The following is a 21,472-nucleotide window of genomic DNA, read 5'->3' as shown; positions in this document are numbered from 1 at the left end:
GAGTGGCCAGCAGAGATGTGGTGTGAACCAGACCATGTGATATAGCAGGAACGGTGTGCAATTTGGAGCTGGGGGGCTTGGACTGAAGACCCAGCTCTGTGACCCACTAGCTGAGAGACTGCATCAGCCAACCCCCTAGACTTTACTTTCCCACCTACGAAATGGGGATAATGCCTAGCTCACAAAGCGATTGTGGGGTTCAAAAGGAAGTGTCAGAAGTGGTTGTCACTTGAAAATTGCTCCACAGATGGGTGACGACAGCAATGACCAAGGCATTCCGACACTGAGTTCCGTGGTCTTCCTTCAATTGGCTAAACTCCCTTCTGGAGATTCATTCTCTCCACACTGACGGAAGTGGTGCCTGGGAATCTGCATTTTCACACGTTTACCGGTGGATTTGAACATGCGCTAATGTCTGAGACCCACTCAGCCGCAGCTAACGCCAACGCAAAGGAAGGGCTTCTGGGTTTGATTAGAGCCTTCCCTTTTTTTGGCTGAGGTCCACAGCAGAGACTTAAATGAGTCTGGTTTTTATATTGGCTATGCAGCTGGAGGGATTTGCGGGCTGGTGGGCAGGCTGAGTGGATATAGCTGAGGAGAGCTGCTGCTTCCTGCTGGACCCTAGGATCAGGGAAAGTGGGTGAAAATGTGCCTGAAACCCAAGCTTCCTCCGGTCTGAGCGGGAAGGCTGAGGGCCACACCCGGGCAGGTGGCCCTGCTAAGCTCTGCGGCTTAGCAATCTTGCCGGACAGCTGCCACCTGCCACCTGCTCTGCTTCTCAGCTGGGTTGCTGAGAACCCATGCCTGTGCCACAAAGCCTCTGCAAGAGAACTGTCCCGAGTGCATACGGGGTGAGGGGGTGGGCGGGATGGGAGGGCTTCAGGCTTGGAAGAGAGGCAGCCTCGTGGCCCCAAGGTGCCCTCGATGCTGAAATTACTCCGTCCACCACAGTTTCTGAAATCTGCCTCAGAACTGCCCCGTAGAACCCTCTTATGGACAGCCTGGTGTGTGAGGAGCTGCACTGTTCCACATGACAGCCAGACCAACACCCGTTTTTTTGAGAGCTTCATCCCCTTGTGACTGCCAGGGAATCCCAAGTACAGAAAATGGCAAGGCTCTAGATTGGGGTACGATCCAGCATCTTTCCCTTCTGTGCCCTCGGCTCCTCTCCCTGCCCTGACGGCATGAAAATCCCACAGCTCTGCCCCTTTGTATGTTTATGGTGTTTCCAAGGCTCTTTACAGGGCCGAAGGGTGCTTGGCCAGAGAAGTGTGTCAGAGCAATGGCCCTGCTTTCCCTCAGGGGCTGTCCAAGAAGCTGCTGCCAGAAGCCTCCCTGGAGGGGGCCCCTTCCAAGGCCATTTGTAGCTAGCAGTGCCTCTGAGGATAGGCTGTCGACCTGAGCATCCTGTGAAGGGCCTGTGGTCACTGGGCTGGGGTTGGCTGACAGGGTAGCTTCCTCCCCAAGCCCCCCACTCTGGGTGAGAGCCCCCGCCTTGCTCACGAGCATCAATGGCTAGTTCACACCGATACCCCTTCCTCAGCCCCATAGCGGTAGGAGGAAAAACACAAACTTCTTACACTTGTGGTACTATGGTTTCCAAAGGGCTCTTGGGATGCTGTCTCACTGGATTATCATGACAACCACACAGAGGAGGTACCATGGTTCCTATTTTACAGATAAACATGAAACGCCCAGAGGGACTTCTGGCAACTGAATGGTGATCATTGATTTGGGAACCAGCCAAACCTAGATCCAGACTTAGTCTTTCTAGTTCTGGATTCTTACTATCTGTCGGCTTGATGCCTCTGCACACATGTGAAGGCCATCCGCGAACTCTCTAGGCACAGATGCACGATGGCTGAAGCTAGCGTGGATTTTCCCAAAGTGCGTGGCCAGGCACTCGTGAACACAAGATTCAATAGTCAAATGAGGTTGGGAAATAAATGCATATTATACAGTGTACATTAGAATATTAAAAGCACTAAAAAAAAACCAAACAACAAACCCTTCAGTGAAGAATGGGATTAATACAGTGCAACCTGGAGTCTCCAAAACTTGTTTAAGAATAGAACCTTTTTTTCTTCCCCCACATAATGCCCGTTAACAATGCACCAGATTTGTGTTCCTCAGACCTACTCCAGAAGGGAGGAGCCAGTGTCCTTCATAATTACGTGGTGGCAAAGCGACAGAGATGAGGGGAGGCCACCTGTTTCTGTACAAAGGAAAGGAAATCACCATGCCTCCCCCAGGCCCCTCGGCCCATCAGGAGGGGGAGCTCCTGCAGGATGCCCTCTGACCAGCTCTGCCCCCTGGACTGCACAGAATCACCCCCAGGCCTCCGAATCCAGGCCCCTTGTGGTGGTGCACTAGAGCCAACTGTTAAATTTTCAGAAAATTTGTGAGTTAATCCTTAAATCATCAGGAACTCAAAACTGGCCATGATGGAAGTATTTACGTTACAGAAATCAGCAAACACTACAAATTGGGGCTCTCCCCACCTGGTTTATACTGAGAGTCCATTTACCTGTGTACCACTGATCCTGGATGTTTTTCAAAATTGTTAGAAAACTTGGAAGGAGGGGGGTGGGGGAATGGGATAGGCCGGTGATGGGTAGTAAGGAGGGCACATATTGCATGGTGCACTGGGTGTTATACACAACTAATGAATCATCGAGCCTTACATCGAAAACCGGGGATGTACTGTATGGTGACTAACATAATATAATAAAAAATCATTATAAAAAAAAAAAAAGAAAACTTGGAAGGGGCTGTGACAGCTGGGTGTGGGGGGCAACCTGACACGGAAGTCCTTGCTCTTCAGCGTTCCCAGCCCTCCTGAGTGAAAGCCGAGAACTGCACAGAAGAGGAATCCTCCAGCTATAAACCCAAATGAATCCGAAAGTGCCTTCTGGCCTGCTTACCTTTATATCTGTTACCAGCCAGTGTCTCCAGAACTGAGCTTTGGGTGAAGACCTGCTCGGGGCATCTGGGTCCACCATCACCAGGATGTAGGTCGCACCCTGTAACACATTCACCAGAAAGAAATGTAGCATCATGGCTATAATTCTGACAGGAAAACTGCAAGGTGCAGTCTCTCCTTTTATCTCCCTTGCAGCCGAGAATGGCTGGCCAACCTCTGTAGCTTCCTACCCAGTCCATCTTTGTTCTCGTGACATTCCTCTTGTGTCACGTGTTTACTCTCAGAGAAATGAAGTCTATTAAGTAGACAGCTGAAAAGCTTGGCTTTCCCCTTATGAGGAAGAATAAATCAAGCAAGCATATTTACTAAGCATCTGGAAGTCCCTAGCATCATGCTAGGTGCTGTGATGGAAAAAAGAAATTTAAAATAGGGTTTCTGCTCTCAAGAAGTTTGCAGTATGGTCGGAGCAACTTATCCATGAATGCGGCAAACACAGGAGAACTTAGTCTGTGTCAAAGGGTACCAGTGGCAAGGAATACTAGGATTCATTCATCCCTTCAACAAGCATTTACTGAACACCTACTATGTGCTAGAAATTGTTCTATGGGCTAGGCATCCAACAGAGAACAAGAGAGTGTGAGCCTTACTTTCAGGAAGCTTTTATTCTAGGGAAGACACACACATTTTTTAAAAACTCAAAAAACAAACCCAAGCCACAAGGAAATGTCCAACTGGGATTACTGCTCTGATGAAAAAAAAATAGGGTGGCTGAGACGGAGCAAGCATTCCAAGAAGAGGAAATAGCCACTACAAAAGGCCTGCAGGTGGGAAAGAATGAGGGTTTGAGGAACAGAAAGAATACCATGTGGCTAGGGGTGAGCAAGGGGGAGAATGGACAAAGCTGGGTTGGAGGGATGGGGGTAGAGTCAGGCCACAGAAGGATTTGTAGGCCGTGGTAGGGTGAGGAGGAGGGTTTTACTCTAAGTGCAATGGAGAACCAATGGAGGGTATCAGCCAGCTGAGTGAGACGCTCTGATTTGTTTTTCAAAGATTATTTTTTTGTGGCTGGGTGGAGAATGCATGGTTAGCAGGAGGTGAGAGAGGGAGCCAGGAGGACAGTCAGGAGACTGCTGCAGTAGCTAAGGGAAGGATGGTGGCATACTGGACTAGAATGGTAACAACAGAGAGAGAAGCACGTAGGTGGACTGGGGAAGTATTTTTAGGTAGAATCAATGGGATTTGCTGATGGATGGGACAGTAGGGCATTGAGGGGGTGGGAAGAGAATTTGAGGATGTCTCCTGAGTTTCTGGCTTGACCAACTGGGTGAATGGTGCTATTTAGTGACATAGAAGACTTGGCAAGGAGACTGTTTGAAAGGGGATATTGAGAGTTCTGTTTAAGGCATATTAAGTTAGAAATGCTTCTGAAAGTATTCAAGTCAGAGTCTGGAGTCTGGAGGAGAGATCAGGACTGGATATCTAAGTTTTGGAGACATTGAAATATAGATGGTCCTTAAATCCATAGGCTAATGAGATTCTTCTTGGGTTGGTTAGACATGGAGCAGAAAAGAGGTCTCATGAACAGAAAAGAGTTCTCTAGAACAGCTAATGTTTAGAAGAGAAGAGAATCTAGCAAAGGAGACTGTGAAGCCAGGAAGGTGGGAGGAACACCTGAAGAGTAGGTATCATGAAAGCTAAGCCAGAAAGAGTTTTTGAAAAGGAGGAGGTGGTCAACTATGCCGAATGCTGCTGAAGGGTAGAGCAAGATGAGGATACAGATATGACAATGTGATTGGACAACCTGGGGACACTGCTAACTTGGCAAGACCAGTTTCGGTGGAGTAGAAAAGACTGAGGTTTGCTTGGGATGGGTGGAGAAGACGGGGGATGCAGAATTGGAGATAGTTTGTAAAGATGATCAAAGAAATTTTAGTGTAAGGTCAGCTGAGACATGGACTAGCTGTTACTAGGTGGGAAGGAAGAGTCAAGAGATCTTTAAAAAATTATTTTAATTATTCTTTTAAGAGAGAGGTGACAGTCAGGCATGTCTGTAGGCCAGTGGAAATGATCCAGGAGAAAGGGAGATAGAAGTGACAGACAGGAGAAAGGGGATCATTGCAAGAGCCAAGATTCTGGAAAGGTGGGTGGGGACAGGATCCAGAGCAAAAGTAGAGGGACTGGCCTCTGGTAGATGCAGAGGATACAGGCTCAGATGCAAGGGAACTGGAGAATGTGATGGTGAGTAATGAGGAAACTGTCTTCTGTGAATTAGAGGCAAGGTCATTAGGGGAAGATGGATTATAGGAAGTTTGGGGACAAAGAAGAAAGGGTGAGACAGTCATTTCAGAAAGTGAGAAATTGAATATACCATAGGTTTGTAGTAAGGTTCCTAGGAAATATTACATTCCACATCTGCGTGCTTGTAACTGCTCAGGTGCAGTCATGAAATGGATGGTAGCTGGGTTTCACGTGGACAGGGACTCAGACTGGTCAGGATGCAGGATGAGAAGGGAGGGGGAGAGTAAGATGTGAGTAAGGTAAATAGAGAAGAGCCAGGGCTCCTCTTCATCTGAAGGGGTAGAACAATGTGCAAGTGTCTGAACATTTACCAAGTGCTCAGGGGACACAGAGGACGGAGCTTAAACCTCTCTACCTCAGGAATCCAGGCAGCCTTCACAGAGTTGTCTTTTGAACTTGATCTTGAAGAATGAGCAGGGTCAGGAAAGCGACTCTGTAGGCAAAGGGAAGGGACTGTGCAAAGGAATGGGGAGGTTTGGGGAACGGCAAGAATCTTGGTATGCTGAGACACGGGGCATCTAATAAGGAATGGTAGGTGACGAAGTTGAGAGGTTACAAGGACTAGATGATAGAGAGCATTAAGTGTCCTAAGTTGTTTGGAATTTGTTTTGCAACAGGACTCACTGAAATTGTTTGAATAGACCACTGACATGATTAAGCGTGTGCTTTGGGAAGGCACAAGATAAATGCTGAGCAAAAAACTAAAAGAAGAAGAACAAAAAAAAGACAACTGGGATATTCTGAAGAGAGATCACAAGAGCTTGAAAATGAAAGTAGTAGTAATGAAGACAGAAAAAGGCATTTGTACTGTTCAATCAACAGAATGGAGTGACTGGATAGAGCTGATGGGGGAGAGGGAGATGTCTAGGATGACCCTGATATTCTATCTTGGGCAACTAGGTGGGCGATGGTGCCATGAATATTAGGAGTAACAAATCTGGGAGACCTTGAGTTTGGTGTTAAAATGTGCAGGCAGGGGGCGTCTGGGTGTCTCAGTCAGTTAAGTGTCTGCCTTCAGGCTCAGGTCATGATCCCAGAGTCCTGGGATCAAGCCCCACATTGGGCTCCTTGCTCCATGGGCAGTCTGCTTGGGATTCTCTCTCCTTCTGTCCCTCCCCCTGTTTGTGTTCTCTCGCTCTCAAATAAATAAATATAATCTTAAAACAAAAAAATGAGAGAGAGAGAGAGAGAGAGAAAGAAAATATGAGGGGGAATGTAGGATCATATCCCAAAGAGCCAGGGTGTGTGTGTGTCTGTGTGTGTGTGTGATTCCAGTGGAATCCCAGAAGGAAAAACTGTATAGTTGATACACCCAAGAATAGATCCTAGCCAAAGTAATAAGAAAGTAAAAAGAAAAGAAGTGTAAATACTGTAAAAGAAATATAACCATCTATCTTCTTTCTGTCTTTTAATTATTATTTTTTTATTATTATTATTTTTATTTATTTTTTTTCTTTTCGCAAGTGACGTGACTGCCTATGTGAGAAATCCAAAAGGCTCAGCTGGAAACAGCTAGACTAATATTCAGTAAAGTGAGTTGTTATAAAATGCATACAAAATCAGTACGTATTAATAATCACCAGAAAATACACTTTTAAAATCCCATTTACAATTGTAATAAAAAAGTATAAAATACCTAGGAATAAACTTGATGAAAAATCCAAGACTTAGATAAAGAAGCCAAAACACTACTGATGTGCATAAAAAGAAAACCTGAATAGATGTGGGGACACTCTATGCTTTTAAATTGAAAGAATCATTTACAAATATGTCGATATCCTTTAATTAATTAGCTAATTTAACACAAGTCCAATCAAAGTCCTAAATAGGTGTTTTGGGAACTTCATGGAATAATTCTGAAGCTCAGAATAGAAGAAAAAAATAATTAGCCAAAGCAATATTGAACAATAGGGAAATGGTATTGATTTTGAAGATATTAAAACATATTATAAAGCTACAATAATTCAAACAATGTGGTGCTGATTAAAGAACAAGTAACTACAGGAAGCAAAGTAGAAAATCAAGAGAGAAACCCATGTTCTTAATATATGTGTATTTAATAGATAATCATTACATATATGATATTTAATATACGATAATGTTATTTCAAACAAGTAGGGAAAGGATAGATTATTTTTTAAGTGCTACTAAGACAACTGGCTCACCATGTGGAATAAACTTCAGTCTCCATTTCTTTCATATATCAAAAAATTTCCAGATTTAAATGTGAAAATGAAAAAAATCTTTAAAAAGTGATTTAATGAAATTTAGTATATTCATATAATGGAATACTCTGTTAGAATAAGATCTTTTTATTTTAATATGGAAAAATATCTAAAATATACTAGTAAGTGAAATAAGCTGCCGAATAGTGTGAATATCATCTAAAATGTGCAGGAAAACTTTATATATCTAACTATATATATATATATTTATAGATATATTTGCATATGCATAGAAAATGTCTGGAAAAGTACACACCAAACTGTTAACAGTAAATGGCATGAAGGAAAAGATTGATATATTTAACTAGATATAATTTTGAAACTTTTATGACCAAAAAAAAGGGAAAGCAAAACAAAATTCAAAGATAATGCTGGGAGAAAATATTTACAAGATCTATGATAAAGGGTTAACCTTAATATGTAAAGTACTTTTTAAATCAATAAGAAAAAGAGTAATAACCCAATAGAAAAATAGATAAGCTACATGAATAGGCATAAATTCATACAATAAGAAGTACAAATGATCAACAAACATATGAACAAATGTTCAATTTCATTAGTAATCAAGATATGCAAATTTTATAAAATAAAACCCCATTTTGCCTATGAAATTGACACATATTTTTATGTTTATTCTGAGAGTTTTTTAAGGTATGTGGAAATAAGGGGTAGGTTACAAAATCTTATGTAAGATATGATCTCATTGTCTTTGTTAACCAGAAGAGAAGACCAAAAATGTGTTATCATACACATATATACCCTTCCATGGAAAGAGGACCAGGAAAAGCAGAACTGAAATGTTGACCATCTCTAAGTGATGGGATAATTATGAACTATATTCTTCTTTGTGCTTTCTGCATTTTCCAAAGTTTGTGCAATAAAATGCACTGCTTTTACACATAAGGGGGGAAAAAGACTCGTACTTAAAAAAAGCTAATGTAAGAAGTCCCCAAACCCTCATTTTTCTCCTGGTCAAACAATGCCCAGAGGAATTCTTCTCTGTGGAAGGCTTCTTTTCCTTCCCATTCCTCTCGTTCACTGCCCTTCCCGGCCCCCACCTGCAGCTCTCCCACACTCCCCACTCTGCTTCTATTAGTGGTGAACCAGGAGATTGGTCTCCGTGGGTGAGTCCCTGTTGCACGGTGCTCTCTGAGGTGGTTACATACTGAGGTTTACCCTACGTTCCCTCCCTGCTAAGCAACCCCATAGCAGACCTCTTCTAAAACTCAGCAGGAAAGAGAGCGCTTCTGCGGTGACGGTCTTTAGCCTTCTCTCTCAGTGCACTCAGGGAGCTGGTTTTCAGCCCTTTCAAAGACCCCAATTGCCAACAGAAGCTCCCTAGCAAATATTTAGCAGAGGTGGGGTGATGTTCAGCAGATAAACTGGGAAATGGGCTATTCAAGAGCTTGGCTTGTAGCTAGCTAGACCCGTTGGAGTCTGACCCAGGCCCCCGCTTGTTCCCTGCTGGTCGTTGGAGCAGACAGGCTGGCACAGGGTGGGGTGAAGGAGATGAGCCAGTCTCCAGGCACATGACACTAATGTCTGACCATGGTGGTCCATCCTCTAGGCACAGCCTGAGGAGAACGTGCAATCGATACTTTCAACAATGGATTTGTCTCAGGAGATTTTTGCACTTGCCACATGTCTTCTTGCCTGGGACAAAACTGTTTTGTACTTCTTTGGGGGTATCGCACAGACCTAGTAAATGCCAGGCATGCAGTAGGCACTCATGAAGGCTTGTTGCTCTGTGGGCTGGGGAATCTTGGCTAAGTCTTTCTCCTCTCTGGCTTTTTCCTAGAAAATGAGGGGACTGATAGATGGACTACTACTTCAGATTCTAACATCCATCTAGTGGATTCTGGGTGTCTAGACATCGGGTGAAACTAATCTTGCTTAAATGAGCCAACAGTCCCACTTCAGGGTATTATTCCAAAAGAACTGAAATCAGGACCTCAAAGATATGTCTGCACTCCCACGTTCGTCCCAGCATTATTCACAATAGCCAAGATGTGAAAAAAACCACTACTTGTCCATCAGTGGATGAATGGCTAGAGACAATGCAGTCTATACATACACTGGAGTATTATTCAGCCTTAAAAAAGAAGGAATTCCTGTCATTTGTAACAAAGGGAACGAACCATGAGGACATTATGCTAACTGAAATAGGACAGCCACACAAAGACCAATACTGTATGATTCAATTTAGATGAGGTATCTGAACTTGTCGAACTCCTATAAGTAGAGCAGAACAGTGGTTGCCAGGATTGGGGGGAGGGGGAGGTGGGAAGAAGCTGTTCAATGGGTACAGAGTTTGAGTTATGCAAGATGAACACGTTCTAGAGATCTGCTGAACAACATTGTGCCTGTAGTTAATAATATCTTACTGTACACTTTAAAATCTGGTCAAGGGTAGATCTCATCTTCTTACCACAATAGAATAAAGTTTAAAAATTTTAAAAAGTAAGTCTACTTGGAGAAGCAGGATGGAACCAATGTCCTTGTCAAGTATTCTGCAAATCTCAAGAGTTTGACTGTCTGCTCTGCTGGTGAGGCTGTGGGGAAGCAAAGTGGGGGCAATTTACCTCTAGGCTCAGCAATCCCATTTCTGTGATTTTTTTTTCCATCTAAAGATATCTGCACATTTATGAGACAGTTTGTATGTAAGGTATTCATTTCAGCTCTAGACAGAGCTGAAAGATAATAGCAAAAGTTGGAAATAACCCAAGTGTCCATCAGTTGGGGACTGGTTAATAAACACTCACACAGACACACAGTGGAATACTTTATAGCTGTTAAAAACAATGAAGCTCTCTAAGATCTGTTATGAAAAGCTCTCCAAGATAAATTAAGTGAAAAAAGCAAGATGCCAAACAGTATATCTAGGAGCTCACTTTTATGGAAGAAAGACAAAATAAAGATATTTATTTACAGTGGCTTGTATTTGCATAAACAAACTCTGGGAGGATACTGAAAAAAAGCAAAATAGAGGATGCAAGTGGTGGTGGTAATGGGGTAGATGGGATGGAGTGATGGGATGGCAACCTCTTGCATATGCCTGTTCTACCATTTTGGTTTTGAGCCATGTGAATATATACAGTTGACCTTTGAAAAAAAATGGGTGGGGTGGTGACCCCATGTGCAGTTGAAAATCCATGTATAACTTTTGCCTCCCCCAATTAACAGCCTCCTGCTGGCCAGAAGCCTCACTGCTACCATAAACAGCTGGCGGACACATATTTTATATGGTATATGTATTATATACTGTACTCTCACAATAACGTAAGCCAGAGGAAAGAAAATGGAGTGGAGAAAATCATGAGAGAAAATACATTTGAGGTAATGTACTGTATTGATCGAAAAAAATCTGTGGATTAGCAGACCTGCACAAGTAATCACCTAGTATTATCTTGGAGATGTAAGCCTCTAGTCTCTCACTGGCTGAGAGGTAAAGAGGGATGGCCTTGTCCCTTTGCAGCAGGCAGAGCTCTGGGACTCCTCATTCTATTTGTGGAGGGCAGTTAGGTGAAGGGCAATGGGTGGACGAGGCCTTGGGCTCCATAGCACAGGGCGTGAGCAAGGTGCGGGAACCCATGTTAACAAATCACAGTGCCGGAACGCCTGGGTGGCTCGGTTGGTTAAGCATCTGCCTTGGGCTCAGGTCATAATCCCAGGTCCTGAGATCTGGGATTAAGTCCCGCGTTGGGCTCCTTGCTCCGGAGGGAGGCTTCTTCTCCCTCTCTCTCTGCCTGCCGCTCCTCCTGCTTGCGTGCTCGCTCTCTCTCTCTCTCTCTCTCTCGTCGCTCTCTCTCTAACAAATAAATAAACTCTTAAAACAACAACAACAACAAATCATGGTGCTTCCAGATGATGCTGATGACACAGAAGCAGAATTAGATCTGGACTTGTCCAGGTAAATTTTTTAACGCAGCTATATTGAAGCATAATTTCCATACTACAAACTTCACCCTTTTTAGGCATCCGTTTCAACAATTTCTAGTAAATTAACAGAGCTGTGCAACCATCGCCATAATTTAAATTTAGAACATTTTTATCACCCCAAAAAGAAACCCTGTGCCATTTACAGTTACTCCCTGTTCTCTCCAACCAGCTCCAAGCAACCACTAATCTACTTTCTGTCTCGATAATCTCCTTTTTGTCTTTTCTGAACATTTCATGTAAATGGAATCGTATAATATGTGGTCTTTCGTGCCTGGCTTCTTGCACTCAGCATAATGTTTCTGAGGTTCAACTATGTTGTTGCATGTGTCAGTGCTTTATCCCTTTTTATTGCCAAATAGTATTCCATTGTATGGATATTGGCATGCATTTCGTCTATCCAGTTTATGGACATTTGGGCTGCTTCTTCTTGGCTATTACGAAGCGTGCTGCTATGGACATTTGCTACAAGCCTTTGTGTAGATATTTGTTTTCAATTCTCTTGGGAAAATATCTGAAGTGGAATTGCAAGGTCATATAGTAAATTTATGTTTAACACTTTAAAAAATTGCCCAACTGTTTTCCAAAGTGGTCACACCATTGTGCAACCCCACCAGCAGTGCATGAGGGTTCCAATTTCTCCACATCCCCACCAACACTTGTTACCATCTGTCTATTTTAGATTGTGGCCATTCTAGCAGGTATCATGTGGCATTTCACCATGTTTTTAATTTACGTTTCCCTAATGACCAGTGATGTTGAGCACCTTTTCATGTTCTTATTGGTTATTCATATATCTTTGGTGAAATGTCTGTATAAATCTTTGTCCCTTTAAATTTTTCTTCTTATTATTACAGAAGGAGTTTTAATAGGTGTGTCCCAACTGGAGGTTGGGGAAATGGGAGCAGTAGGGAGAGAGGAAAAAAGGAAGCAAAGTGGGAAGAAGAGGCTATTGACTTTGAACTCTGCTCTGAAGAGTTGTCAGAGCCGGATATGCTTCATCCTTGAACCTCGGGCTTCCGCCCTCCATCACCATCTATACATGCGGTTGTCTGCTTGCTGCAGCTCACTGTGACGCTCATTCTTCCCGCAGGGAAACGTCAGCCTCATGGATAGCCACCACAGTCCAGGCAAGCAGAAAACACCCAGTGACACTGACTTCCCCAGGCCTAGTGAGCCGAATCTTCTGTCCACTGCCCCATTGGCCACCCTGAGAGAGACTGTTGAGCCCTATCTCCCCTTCCTCCCACTCTGGGGTTTTTCAGCCAAAGCTCCCCCACTGACCACTTTCTCAGCCCTTGGTCCTCGGCCACCCCATCATGCCCCAAATGCTCTTTCTTTGTCTGCCTCAGAGCCACTCCTCATTCCTCCTCCACCTCCAGACACATCCACTCTGCCCTGCAGAAATGCCACCGAGCAACACGCATCTCCCCTCTGTCCTCTGTCTCTTCATGACTCGCTCTGCTTCTCTGCTTTTGCCTGGATCTCCCCTGAAGGCCCCAACCCCTGAGCACTCTCAAGGGCTGGTGTGTGCTCTCTCGTGCCCCACAAACCCCAGGGTCAGGAGGCCAGGAGGTGGCACTGCTCCCTGTTGCCACGTCCTTCTTTGTGGCTCAGGCCATTTAACCGTATGTCCTCTTTCTAGCCTGTTTGCTGTCACCTATGATCTCACGGTTGTTTCTGCTCATTCACTGAAGACATTGGCACCTGCTCAGTCTTCTTTTCTTCCCTCTGTCCTGCTGTCATCCCAGCGACTTCAGCAAACATGTGGAATACCCACCCAGCACCACGGCCGCTCTCGTTCCTGCACCTCCACCTCTCAGGCAGTCCTCTCTTCCTCTATCTCAACCAGCAACAGTCACACCCTAACACTCGTCATCCCAAACTGCTCCATCTCCAAAATTCACACTGATTATGGCCACAACCTCCTCTCTGTTCAGCCTGACTCTTCAACTATGCCTATCAGGACTAGTCTTTGACTTCAAGGGTCATGGGTGACGGTCCCCCCTCCCTGTCTACCGGCTAGCCCCTTGAGCTCGCCTGCTTCCTGCTTCATAGGCAAACCGTACAGAAGAGTACCATCTCCTCGTCCTTACTTTCCGTTTACTCTTTCTAAAAAACTTATTGAAGTATACTTGACATACAGTGCTATATTAGTTTCAGGTGTACAACACAGTGATTCAACAGTTCTATACATTACTTGGTGTTTGCCACGGAAAGTGTTGTCACCATCTGTGCCCATACAGTGACATCATGACAGTGCTGACTGTATTCCCTGTGCTGTACTTTCATCCCCGGGACTTCCCATTTACTCCTTAAGCCACTCTGCCCCCTCAGTTCTGCTACAGCCCTTTGCTAGTGTCACCAACTCCAATGGGCACTTTCCAATCTTCATCAGACCTGGTGTCTCTCCCTGCTGCGCTTCCCAAGGCGGGCCACTCCTTTATTGAAAGCCTTTTGTGATTCCAGGCCATTCTCTTCCCCACAGCTTGTTTTGCTCATGACTAGATCCTAGGCTCTCTTCACTTGTTACTCCTACCCCCTTCTCAGGAGTCTCCAAGCACAGCCACATTTATCCTCCCACCCCCAGCTCTCCTCTGAGCTCCAGACCCTGTGCCCCATGACCCGCTTCTCTCCCCATGGAGAGGAGAGGAGCACCTCATGCTAATCATGCCCACCAACACTGCCTGGGCTTCCAGAGTTTTCTGCTTCCACGAACGAAGGCACCCCCATCTGGTATTGCAAACCAGAAGCCCAGGAGTCATGTTCCAATCCATAGCATTCTTGTCAGTTCTGCCTCCCAAGCATCTCTCAGCTCCGCCCTTTTCCTCCCTCTCTACTACTGCCATGTCTGCCCTGGCTGCCATCATCTTTCGTATTGTCTATTATAACAGCCTCCTAATTGGTTTCTTCATATTCACTTTGACTCCCTAATCAATTTCCCACCTGGATCCAGAATATTTTTTTCAAAACACAAGTAAGATCATGCTATCCTGGTACTTAAAATCCTTCACTGGCTTTCTGTGCATCCTTACTGTGTTCTATAAGGCCTTGAACAAGATGCCCTCTGCCCACCTCTCCTTGTCATTTTGTGCACGTGTCCCCTGCACTCACAGGCCTTCCTGTTTCTAGGGTTTGCCCTCCTCCCTCCACTTATAGCCTTTGCGTATGTTCTCTTTGTGTCTGGAATATTCCTCATTCCTAGCCTACCCCTTTAATGTAGTGAACTCCTATTCACACTCCAGAGCTCAGTTCAGGGTGTCTTCTCTAGAGAAGGGTCCTCTTGAGCCCTGTTCCATGTTAAGTTCCTTTGTTAAACATGCTCATATTTCTTCTCCTCCAACATTCATCTCAGTTTACAGTCAATAATCCATTCGTTGGCATGAGTTTTGATTAATGTGTATGTCCCCCATCAGATTATACCCTTCTTGGCGGCAGGGATGGTGTCTGTTTCTGCTCACCATTATATACCCTGTTGATTACAGCATGTGGCACATAGAAGACACTCGATAAATATTTTTGAATGAATAAATGAAACAAATACTGTATGTGGCCCAGGTGGTTCAATTGTTCATTTGTTTGTTGAATCATTTGTTCACTCTTCCATTCATTCGGCAAGCACTGACTGAATTCTTATCATGTACTAAGCACCATGAGAGGGGCTGAGGATAAGCAGTGAGAGACACATGGCCTCTGCCTCTGAGGAGATTGTGGTCTAATGGGGAGCTGGATGTGTGTGCAAATAACGTGAGGACCAGGCACACTGCTGGTGCTGCAGGAGCCAACCTGAGGAGGTGACCAACTCTGCCTGCTCTGATCAAATAAAGCCTCCCAGACGATGCTGCCTCTGAGCAGGGTCCTGGTGAATGGAAGTCTGCCCAGGAGGGAAGCCACGCCAGGCAAAGAAACAGCACACACAAAGCCACAGAGATGTGAAAGGGAGCCCAGAGTTCCCAAGGCCGAGGGGCTGAGGCCTGCAGGGGCAACAGAGGCAGACAGCAAAGGTGATGAGGGAGATGGGCAAGGTCGTATATGCCAAGGAGGTTTGTAAATGGGGCGTGGGGGTGATATGGCCAGACACAGGTGTTAGACATGGAATTACTGCAGGTGGTGGGAGGGGGGTGGTTCCGAGTGGGCACAGTGACAGCTGATCATGTGAGGGATGGGTCACATGCCTCAAGAGTGGGCATTCCCAGAGTAGGCCAGCGAGCCACACTCTCTGTAGTGCAGAGATTCCCCAGGGAAAGGGACTGACGTGGAGGTGCACCCTTGAGTCTCGAGGCCCCCCCCCTCCCCCTTGCCATCCGAGGAGTATGTGTGCCTGCCTCTCCCAGAGACAAGAAATGAAAAGCATTAAGACAGAATATGACAAGATTTTGGTAGATAGTCCTGAGTGCTGGAAGTACTGAGAAGACGGGGCTTATGTTAATCGTGTATTGTTTTCTGATGCTTTGCTGATCCGGAGGGGCTGCCAATTCCTAGACAGCAAACACTCACCTGAGGGCATGTTCTTCAAACGCAAGTCTATCAGTCCAGAGCTTATGCCCTTTACCATCTCCTTTACGGAGCTGAGCCACTATCCCCTGCCCTACTCATTCCAGGGCCAGGGACCAGACAACTAGGGGCAGCTCCTAGGCCCCAGAGCCCACTGGAACTATTCAAACTATCCAATCCTAAACCTGTCTACCCTGATTATCCTCCCTTGCCCATTTTTTTTCTCCCATGAAAATCACAGTAAAGACTCTCGCCCATGCTTTCTCATCATTCCATCTGCCTCCTGCCAGACCCCCGGTACTTCCCCATGTGGCCCTGTGTCATGTGCCCTGACTCCTGTTTCTAGGGATCTGTGAGTACAAACTCCTTCCTTCATGATCATCATTTCCATCTGCATGCGTTACCACACCTGATTAAAACAAATCCCAGGTACATCTTACAACACGGTCCCTGACTCCTTGACTCAGATATCCAGTCAGCCCACTGGAGGCTACAGCACACTGGGGAGTAACCAGCACCACATCTCTCTCATTTTCAGATACGATTATGGAGATGGCTTGATGCCTACAGTACTCACTGGTCCTTGAATGGGAGATTGAGGTGACCTGATATGATGAAGTTTCACGGTCAAGTGGAGGGCCATATTCTCCAAGATGGTAGTTCTTACCCGAGGGAATATTAGAATCACTAGGGGAGCTTTTCAAAGCTACCAAGGCTGGACACTTGACCTAAGGGGTCTGGAGTGGGGCCAAGGCACTGGTGTCGATTTGGAAGTTTCCCAGGTGACGCTAACGTAGAGTTAGGGGCGAGAACTGCAATCCTGAAGTCTGGTGTCCCAGGTCCCTTACCAAATCTGCACTGGCTAAAAACCACGGCTTCTCACCTCTTACTTTAGTGCACTCTCAGAGAAGAGTGTGTGCCCTCTACCTAAAGAGGACAGGCCTCCCCCGAACTGCTGGATTTCCTTGTGCCTGGGGCCCTACAGATTAAGGGGCTCAAGCACCAAATCGAGAAGCTGAAGTCACAAACACCAGTCACCCTCTGCTCCCACTATTCATTATGATGTTGGTTGGAATACAAATTTAGCCCATGGTGGGTTGGTTGTGTTTGAACCTCCCCCACAAAGTTCTGTATGGGAAATCTAGTTAAGAGCCTTCTTCCTGGGGGAGGTTGAGTGTAACAGCTGTTCCTCACCAGGGCTGATGGTCCCGCCAGGATGCAGTCTGGGTGTTGCCCCTTGAGCCTAAAGCCTTTCATCCCCAGGGACCGACTCACATTTCACGCTGGCATCCAGAGGGACAGACAGCCTTTCTCTCCATCGCTGCTGACAAAGACACTTTCTGAGCTATGTGCACAGAGGCACCACAGCCTGGGAACTGGGGCTCATGTCACGCTTTGACACTATTTGGAAAAGATGTATCTTTACTATGGATTAGATATCCCTCCCTGCCTTCCTCTACTGTAGAGGCTGGAAAGCTACAACATTGGACTTCTCAGTGTTTCTTTCACCAAATGGGGCCATGTTCTGACCAAGAAGATGTAGAAGAAAGTCCCTGGGAAGGGATATCTTCCAGAATAAAAGGCACAGGCTCACTAGGAGAAAACCCTTGTCACCTTTTGTCTCCACCCATTCCCCTTCCTCCCTACCTGGAATGTGGATGTGATGTTGGATGGGTAGCAGCCATCCTGCGACAAAGAGGGGCCTAGCAGGAGGTTGAAGGCCTATGTGGTAAGGATGGTGAAACAGAAAGATGGAAAGGGTCCTTGAGCTGTCAGATCAGCCTGGGACTGCCAGCCCTTCAACATGTTGCACGAAACAAATAAACCTGCTAAGTTCCTGGGGTAGCAAATTTTCTTCCTTGAACCCAAACACATTCCTACCTGACACACACATCAGTTTTCTGTGCTGGTTTTAAAAGTGTCAGAGGCTGATCTTCAGAAAGGCATCTTGATGTTGTGCAAGATAACTCAAGTCAATGACAGAGACCTGGTTTCTAGCCCTAGCTGTTCCATGTATGCATTTGGGGGCAAGTTATTTATTCTTACACAGGTGTAGTTTATCGATCTGCAAAACGGCAATCATATGTGTCTCACACAATGGGGGTATTCTAAAAATTAAGTGAGTTAAAGTGTGAAAGTATTTTTAAGACCGTGAAGAAAGGTCCCTGGGTCAAGTTTTGTTATCCTGAACAAATGGCCTCAGTGTTTGTTCCCAGTGGTTCCTGGAGTAGCAGTTACCTTGGCAGGCAGAAGACTTCCTCTAAAAGGCCCATCTCCAGCTGCCTGGAGCCAGAGAGACAGGGCTCCTTGGCATCTCCAGTCTAGTCTAGGGACCCTGGGGCATGCACAGACGCAGCCCTCCTTCTAACTCGTGCTCTCTCCATGGCCCTGGAGAGACTAAGTTTGTCTGGAAATGGGACTGATTACAGGACCCTGAAATAGTGGGAGGAAATGGGGGCAGAGCTTCCTTTACAGCAAACCTAGCCAGCAACCATCCAGTTATCTCCATGGTGCTCCAAATGATGAGTGTCCCTCACTCCCTGGGGACATGATTCATTCAGTACAGCCCCGTTTGTTAGAGAGGACTATGTCTCATGGAGCCCCAAAATTGCCCCTTAAAACTCAGGCTTGATCCTGTTCTTTCTTTAAGAACTGCACAGAACGAGTCCTGTCCTTGCACATGGCAGCACTTCAAACATTTGAAGGCAGTTATCATAGCTTCACAAATACCTTTTGTTCAGGCTAAAGGTCCTTTCCTTCAACTGGTTCAGCTACCTGGGGCTACATCCTACACCATCTATACAAAGGTGCCCTTGAAAGGTTCACAAAGTGACAAGGAGACAGACATGTAAACAAACTACAGCACAACGTGACATGCCGCTGGCTATGGGAACACAGGTGAGGGACTAAATACTTCCATGCAGAATGGGGCCGGAGCGGGGGTAAGGCTTCCTGCTGGGGGTGGGGGTTGAGGAGGAGGAATAAAGGATGATATGGCAAGAGCTGAGTGCTGGGGTCAGAGTTGGCAGGGAATTTGGGTCCCTGTCAGTGAAGGCCATAATTTGGTAGGACCAGAGTCACATTACTGGAAACATGGGGCCACTGCAGGTGAAACTCCTCTAAATAGAGATTAGCATTCTGAGTGTGACATTGGAAAAAAAAAACCCGAGGCTCAGAAGGATTCAAGGACCTGTCTGAGGCAATATACTTTAGTGATGTGACCTTCTCAGGCACTGTGTGACCTTGGATATGTTGCCTAAACTCTCTGGGCCTCAAGTTCATTACCTATAAACTAGAGATATTAATAATAATAGTGCTTTTCTCTTGAATTGTTACACACATTGAGTGAGCTACTAAATGGCTCAGAATAGCACCCTGCACGTGATCAGTAAATGCCAGTCACTGTGAACAAGTGAATGGCTTCTCTGGGATTGAAAACCATGTCCCTGGTCTCCCAAGTCCACCCTCTTCTCCCTTCACAGAAGGGCAGGTACAGGTCAGAAGGCGGAGGGACAGATTTGGGGCTGACTTCTACTTAAAAGACGGTATTTTATTTGTGTGTTGCAGACTCCTCCACACCCAGGTCTCTGGACACTTGTGCAATCTAAAACATACATACTACAAAGATGTACTTGTTGGCAACATGTTCCAGCATCTCTGAATCAAGTGCCTTCTGCCACTGTGCTGCCCAGTCCTCTGGGGATGCCGGTCCCTCCACAGCATCTGCCCGCTCAAGATGGCTGGGGGAGGGAAGTTCGCCTAGCTCACGGGATTCTGGCTGTGTGCCATGGGGGCACAGGTGGCCGAGCGGTGAGTTCAAGTCCTGATGAGTTCACTGTACTCTCTCCACTCCCCAAAGCCTGTGCTCTGATCTATTGCAACTTTTCTGTCTTAATAAAGCTGAGGGACTTATTTAAATTTCAAAGTCTCATACGCAGCCAAGCAGGCAGAGAAATCACAGCATATCGAGTGATGAATTGAGATATGATCCTCAGGGCATGGGAGGGAGAAGAGGAGACGGAAGAAAAGGAATGGGAGATGAGAGCTCAAAAGCAATGCTGAGTGTGGATCACTTCTTCAATCTAGTTAGTTATCAGGTGGATATCTCCACCTCCAAAGCTACATTCATGTCTATCCCACTCACCAGCTCCTCCTCTGACTTACCTATTTCTATGAATGGCACTGCCATTTTGTCAGCTACCAAATTCAAAACATGAATCATCTTTTGGCTCTTCCCTCTCCAACCATGCCCAGTTATTTTTGATTCCCAAGTTTAGGGTCTCTCTAGACCCCATTCTCCCCCTCCTCATTGTCTCTGGCACCCAAGGGTGAGTCTAGACTTCCTCCTGCCTCTAATATTTCAACAGTCTCCTCACTGGCCTTCTTACCCCTCTACTCATTTGCGGCTGACCTGGTAAACCAGTTGTCTAGAAAACAAACAACCCAAAACAAAGCCTGATTGGCAATGCTCCCACATTTCTGTGGGTAAATATTCACACCACGGTCCATCCAAGCATCCCAGTTACCAACGTGAGGCCACAGAATGCAGAGTTGGAAAGAGCAGCCCGGAATTGGCCCTTGCAAGCATACAACTGCCCAATAATCTAAGGAACAGCCTGCCACAGATTTGTGACTTAAATATGAAGTGTGTAACCTGGCACTTGAGGCCTCCTATAGCTTGCTCTTGAGTCACCTGCCTGGCCCAGCCCACCACAGCACTACATGTGCCCACGAAGGCTGGGGATGCTTCCGATCGCCAGTATGGGTCTTGCTTCCCGGCTTCGGTGCCTTTATTTATACTGGTCTCTCTGCCCATCAGAAAATCCTTCCCATTCTTCAAGGCCCTTGTCAAGTGCTACCCATCTCCTCTAGGAAGACTTCTTCTGAGCCCCTCAAACCAGACAAGATGTTCTTAGTATCTGAACTCCAACAAGTGCGGGACACTTATCATGGTCTGCTACGTATCTGGCTCTAGGTGGGCTTCTCTTGGCCCCTCTTACTAGATTAGGATTTTCTCAAAGGTAGGGCTAGTGTGTTTTGGTTGTTCCTGAAGTGCCTAGCATATTTTCTTGCACATAGTAGGTGGTCAGGAAAGATTTGTTGAAATAAATGGACCCATTTCCTATACCAGGATGGGACACTGTTTATTTCTCCTGAGCTAGAAGAATGAAAAGATTTCTGAAAAGATTTCCCACAAGCCCTTTGTACTGCTGGTCCTGACACTGTGTCGCTTCCCGGGGAGCCTTTGCCTTTGTCTCCCAGCCTCAGCCTGGAGAAGCTGAAGCTCTGGTTCCTGACTCAGGCCTCTCACTCACCCATACCTCCCAGGACGTAAGATCAGCTCAGCCAGACTTGAAGCTTCCTCCCAAGAGCTGGTTGGATTGGCTCCTGGTTAGGGTTGGCAAATGCAGCATTTGCCTAAAAGCCAGACCTGGGCCTCAGCTGATCTAGGAAGCCTTGGCAGTGGAAACAGAGCTGGGGCCATTCTGCCAGGCCTGGCGCTGGGCTGTGGCTTGGCCTCCTCTGCTCTCGGCCTAAGCAGTCGCCAAGGCCCCTAGTGTGAAGGAATTTGAGTTCTAACTTTAGGTGGCTACGT

The 21,472-nt window shown here is 46.0% G+C and overlaps 1 protein-coding gene across 4 annotated transcripts in view; it reads right to left on the bottom strand.

Moving 5' to 3' along the window:
- The window catches only part of PEBP4 (phosphatidylethanolamine binding protein 4), a 244,906-nt gene that overhangs the window by 91,738 nt on the left and 131,696 nt on the right, over nucleotides 1-21,472 (bottom strand). For all 4 annotated transcript variants that reach the window (XM_045774003.2, XM_087866624.1, XM_045774004.2 and 1 more), the window contains exon 4: nucleotides 2,925-3,023. In XM_045774003.2, the coding sequence (XP_045629959.1) occupies nucleotides 2,925-3,023 (99 nt within the window). The remainder of the gene's footprint in view (nucleotides 1-2,924; nucleotides 3,024-21,472) is intronic.

This window comes from Ursus americanus, chromosome 13 (genome assembly GCF_024610735.1).
Source record: "Ursus americanus isolate L20-20 chromosome 13, mUrsAme1.1.p, whole genome shotgun sequence".
In the NCBI taxonomy this organism is placed as follows: domain Eukaryota; kingdom Metazoa; phylum Chordata; class Mammalia; order Carnivora; family Ursidae; genus Ursus; species Ursus americanus.
This window is presented reverse-complemented; position numbering and strand designations above follow the sequence as displayed.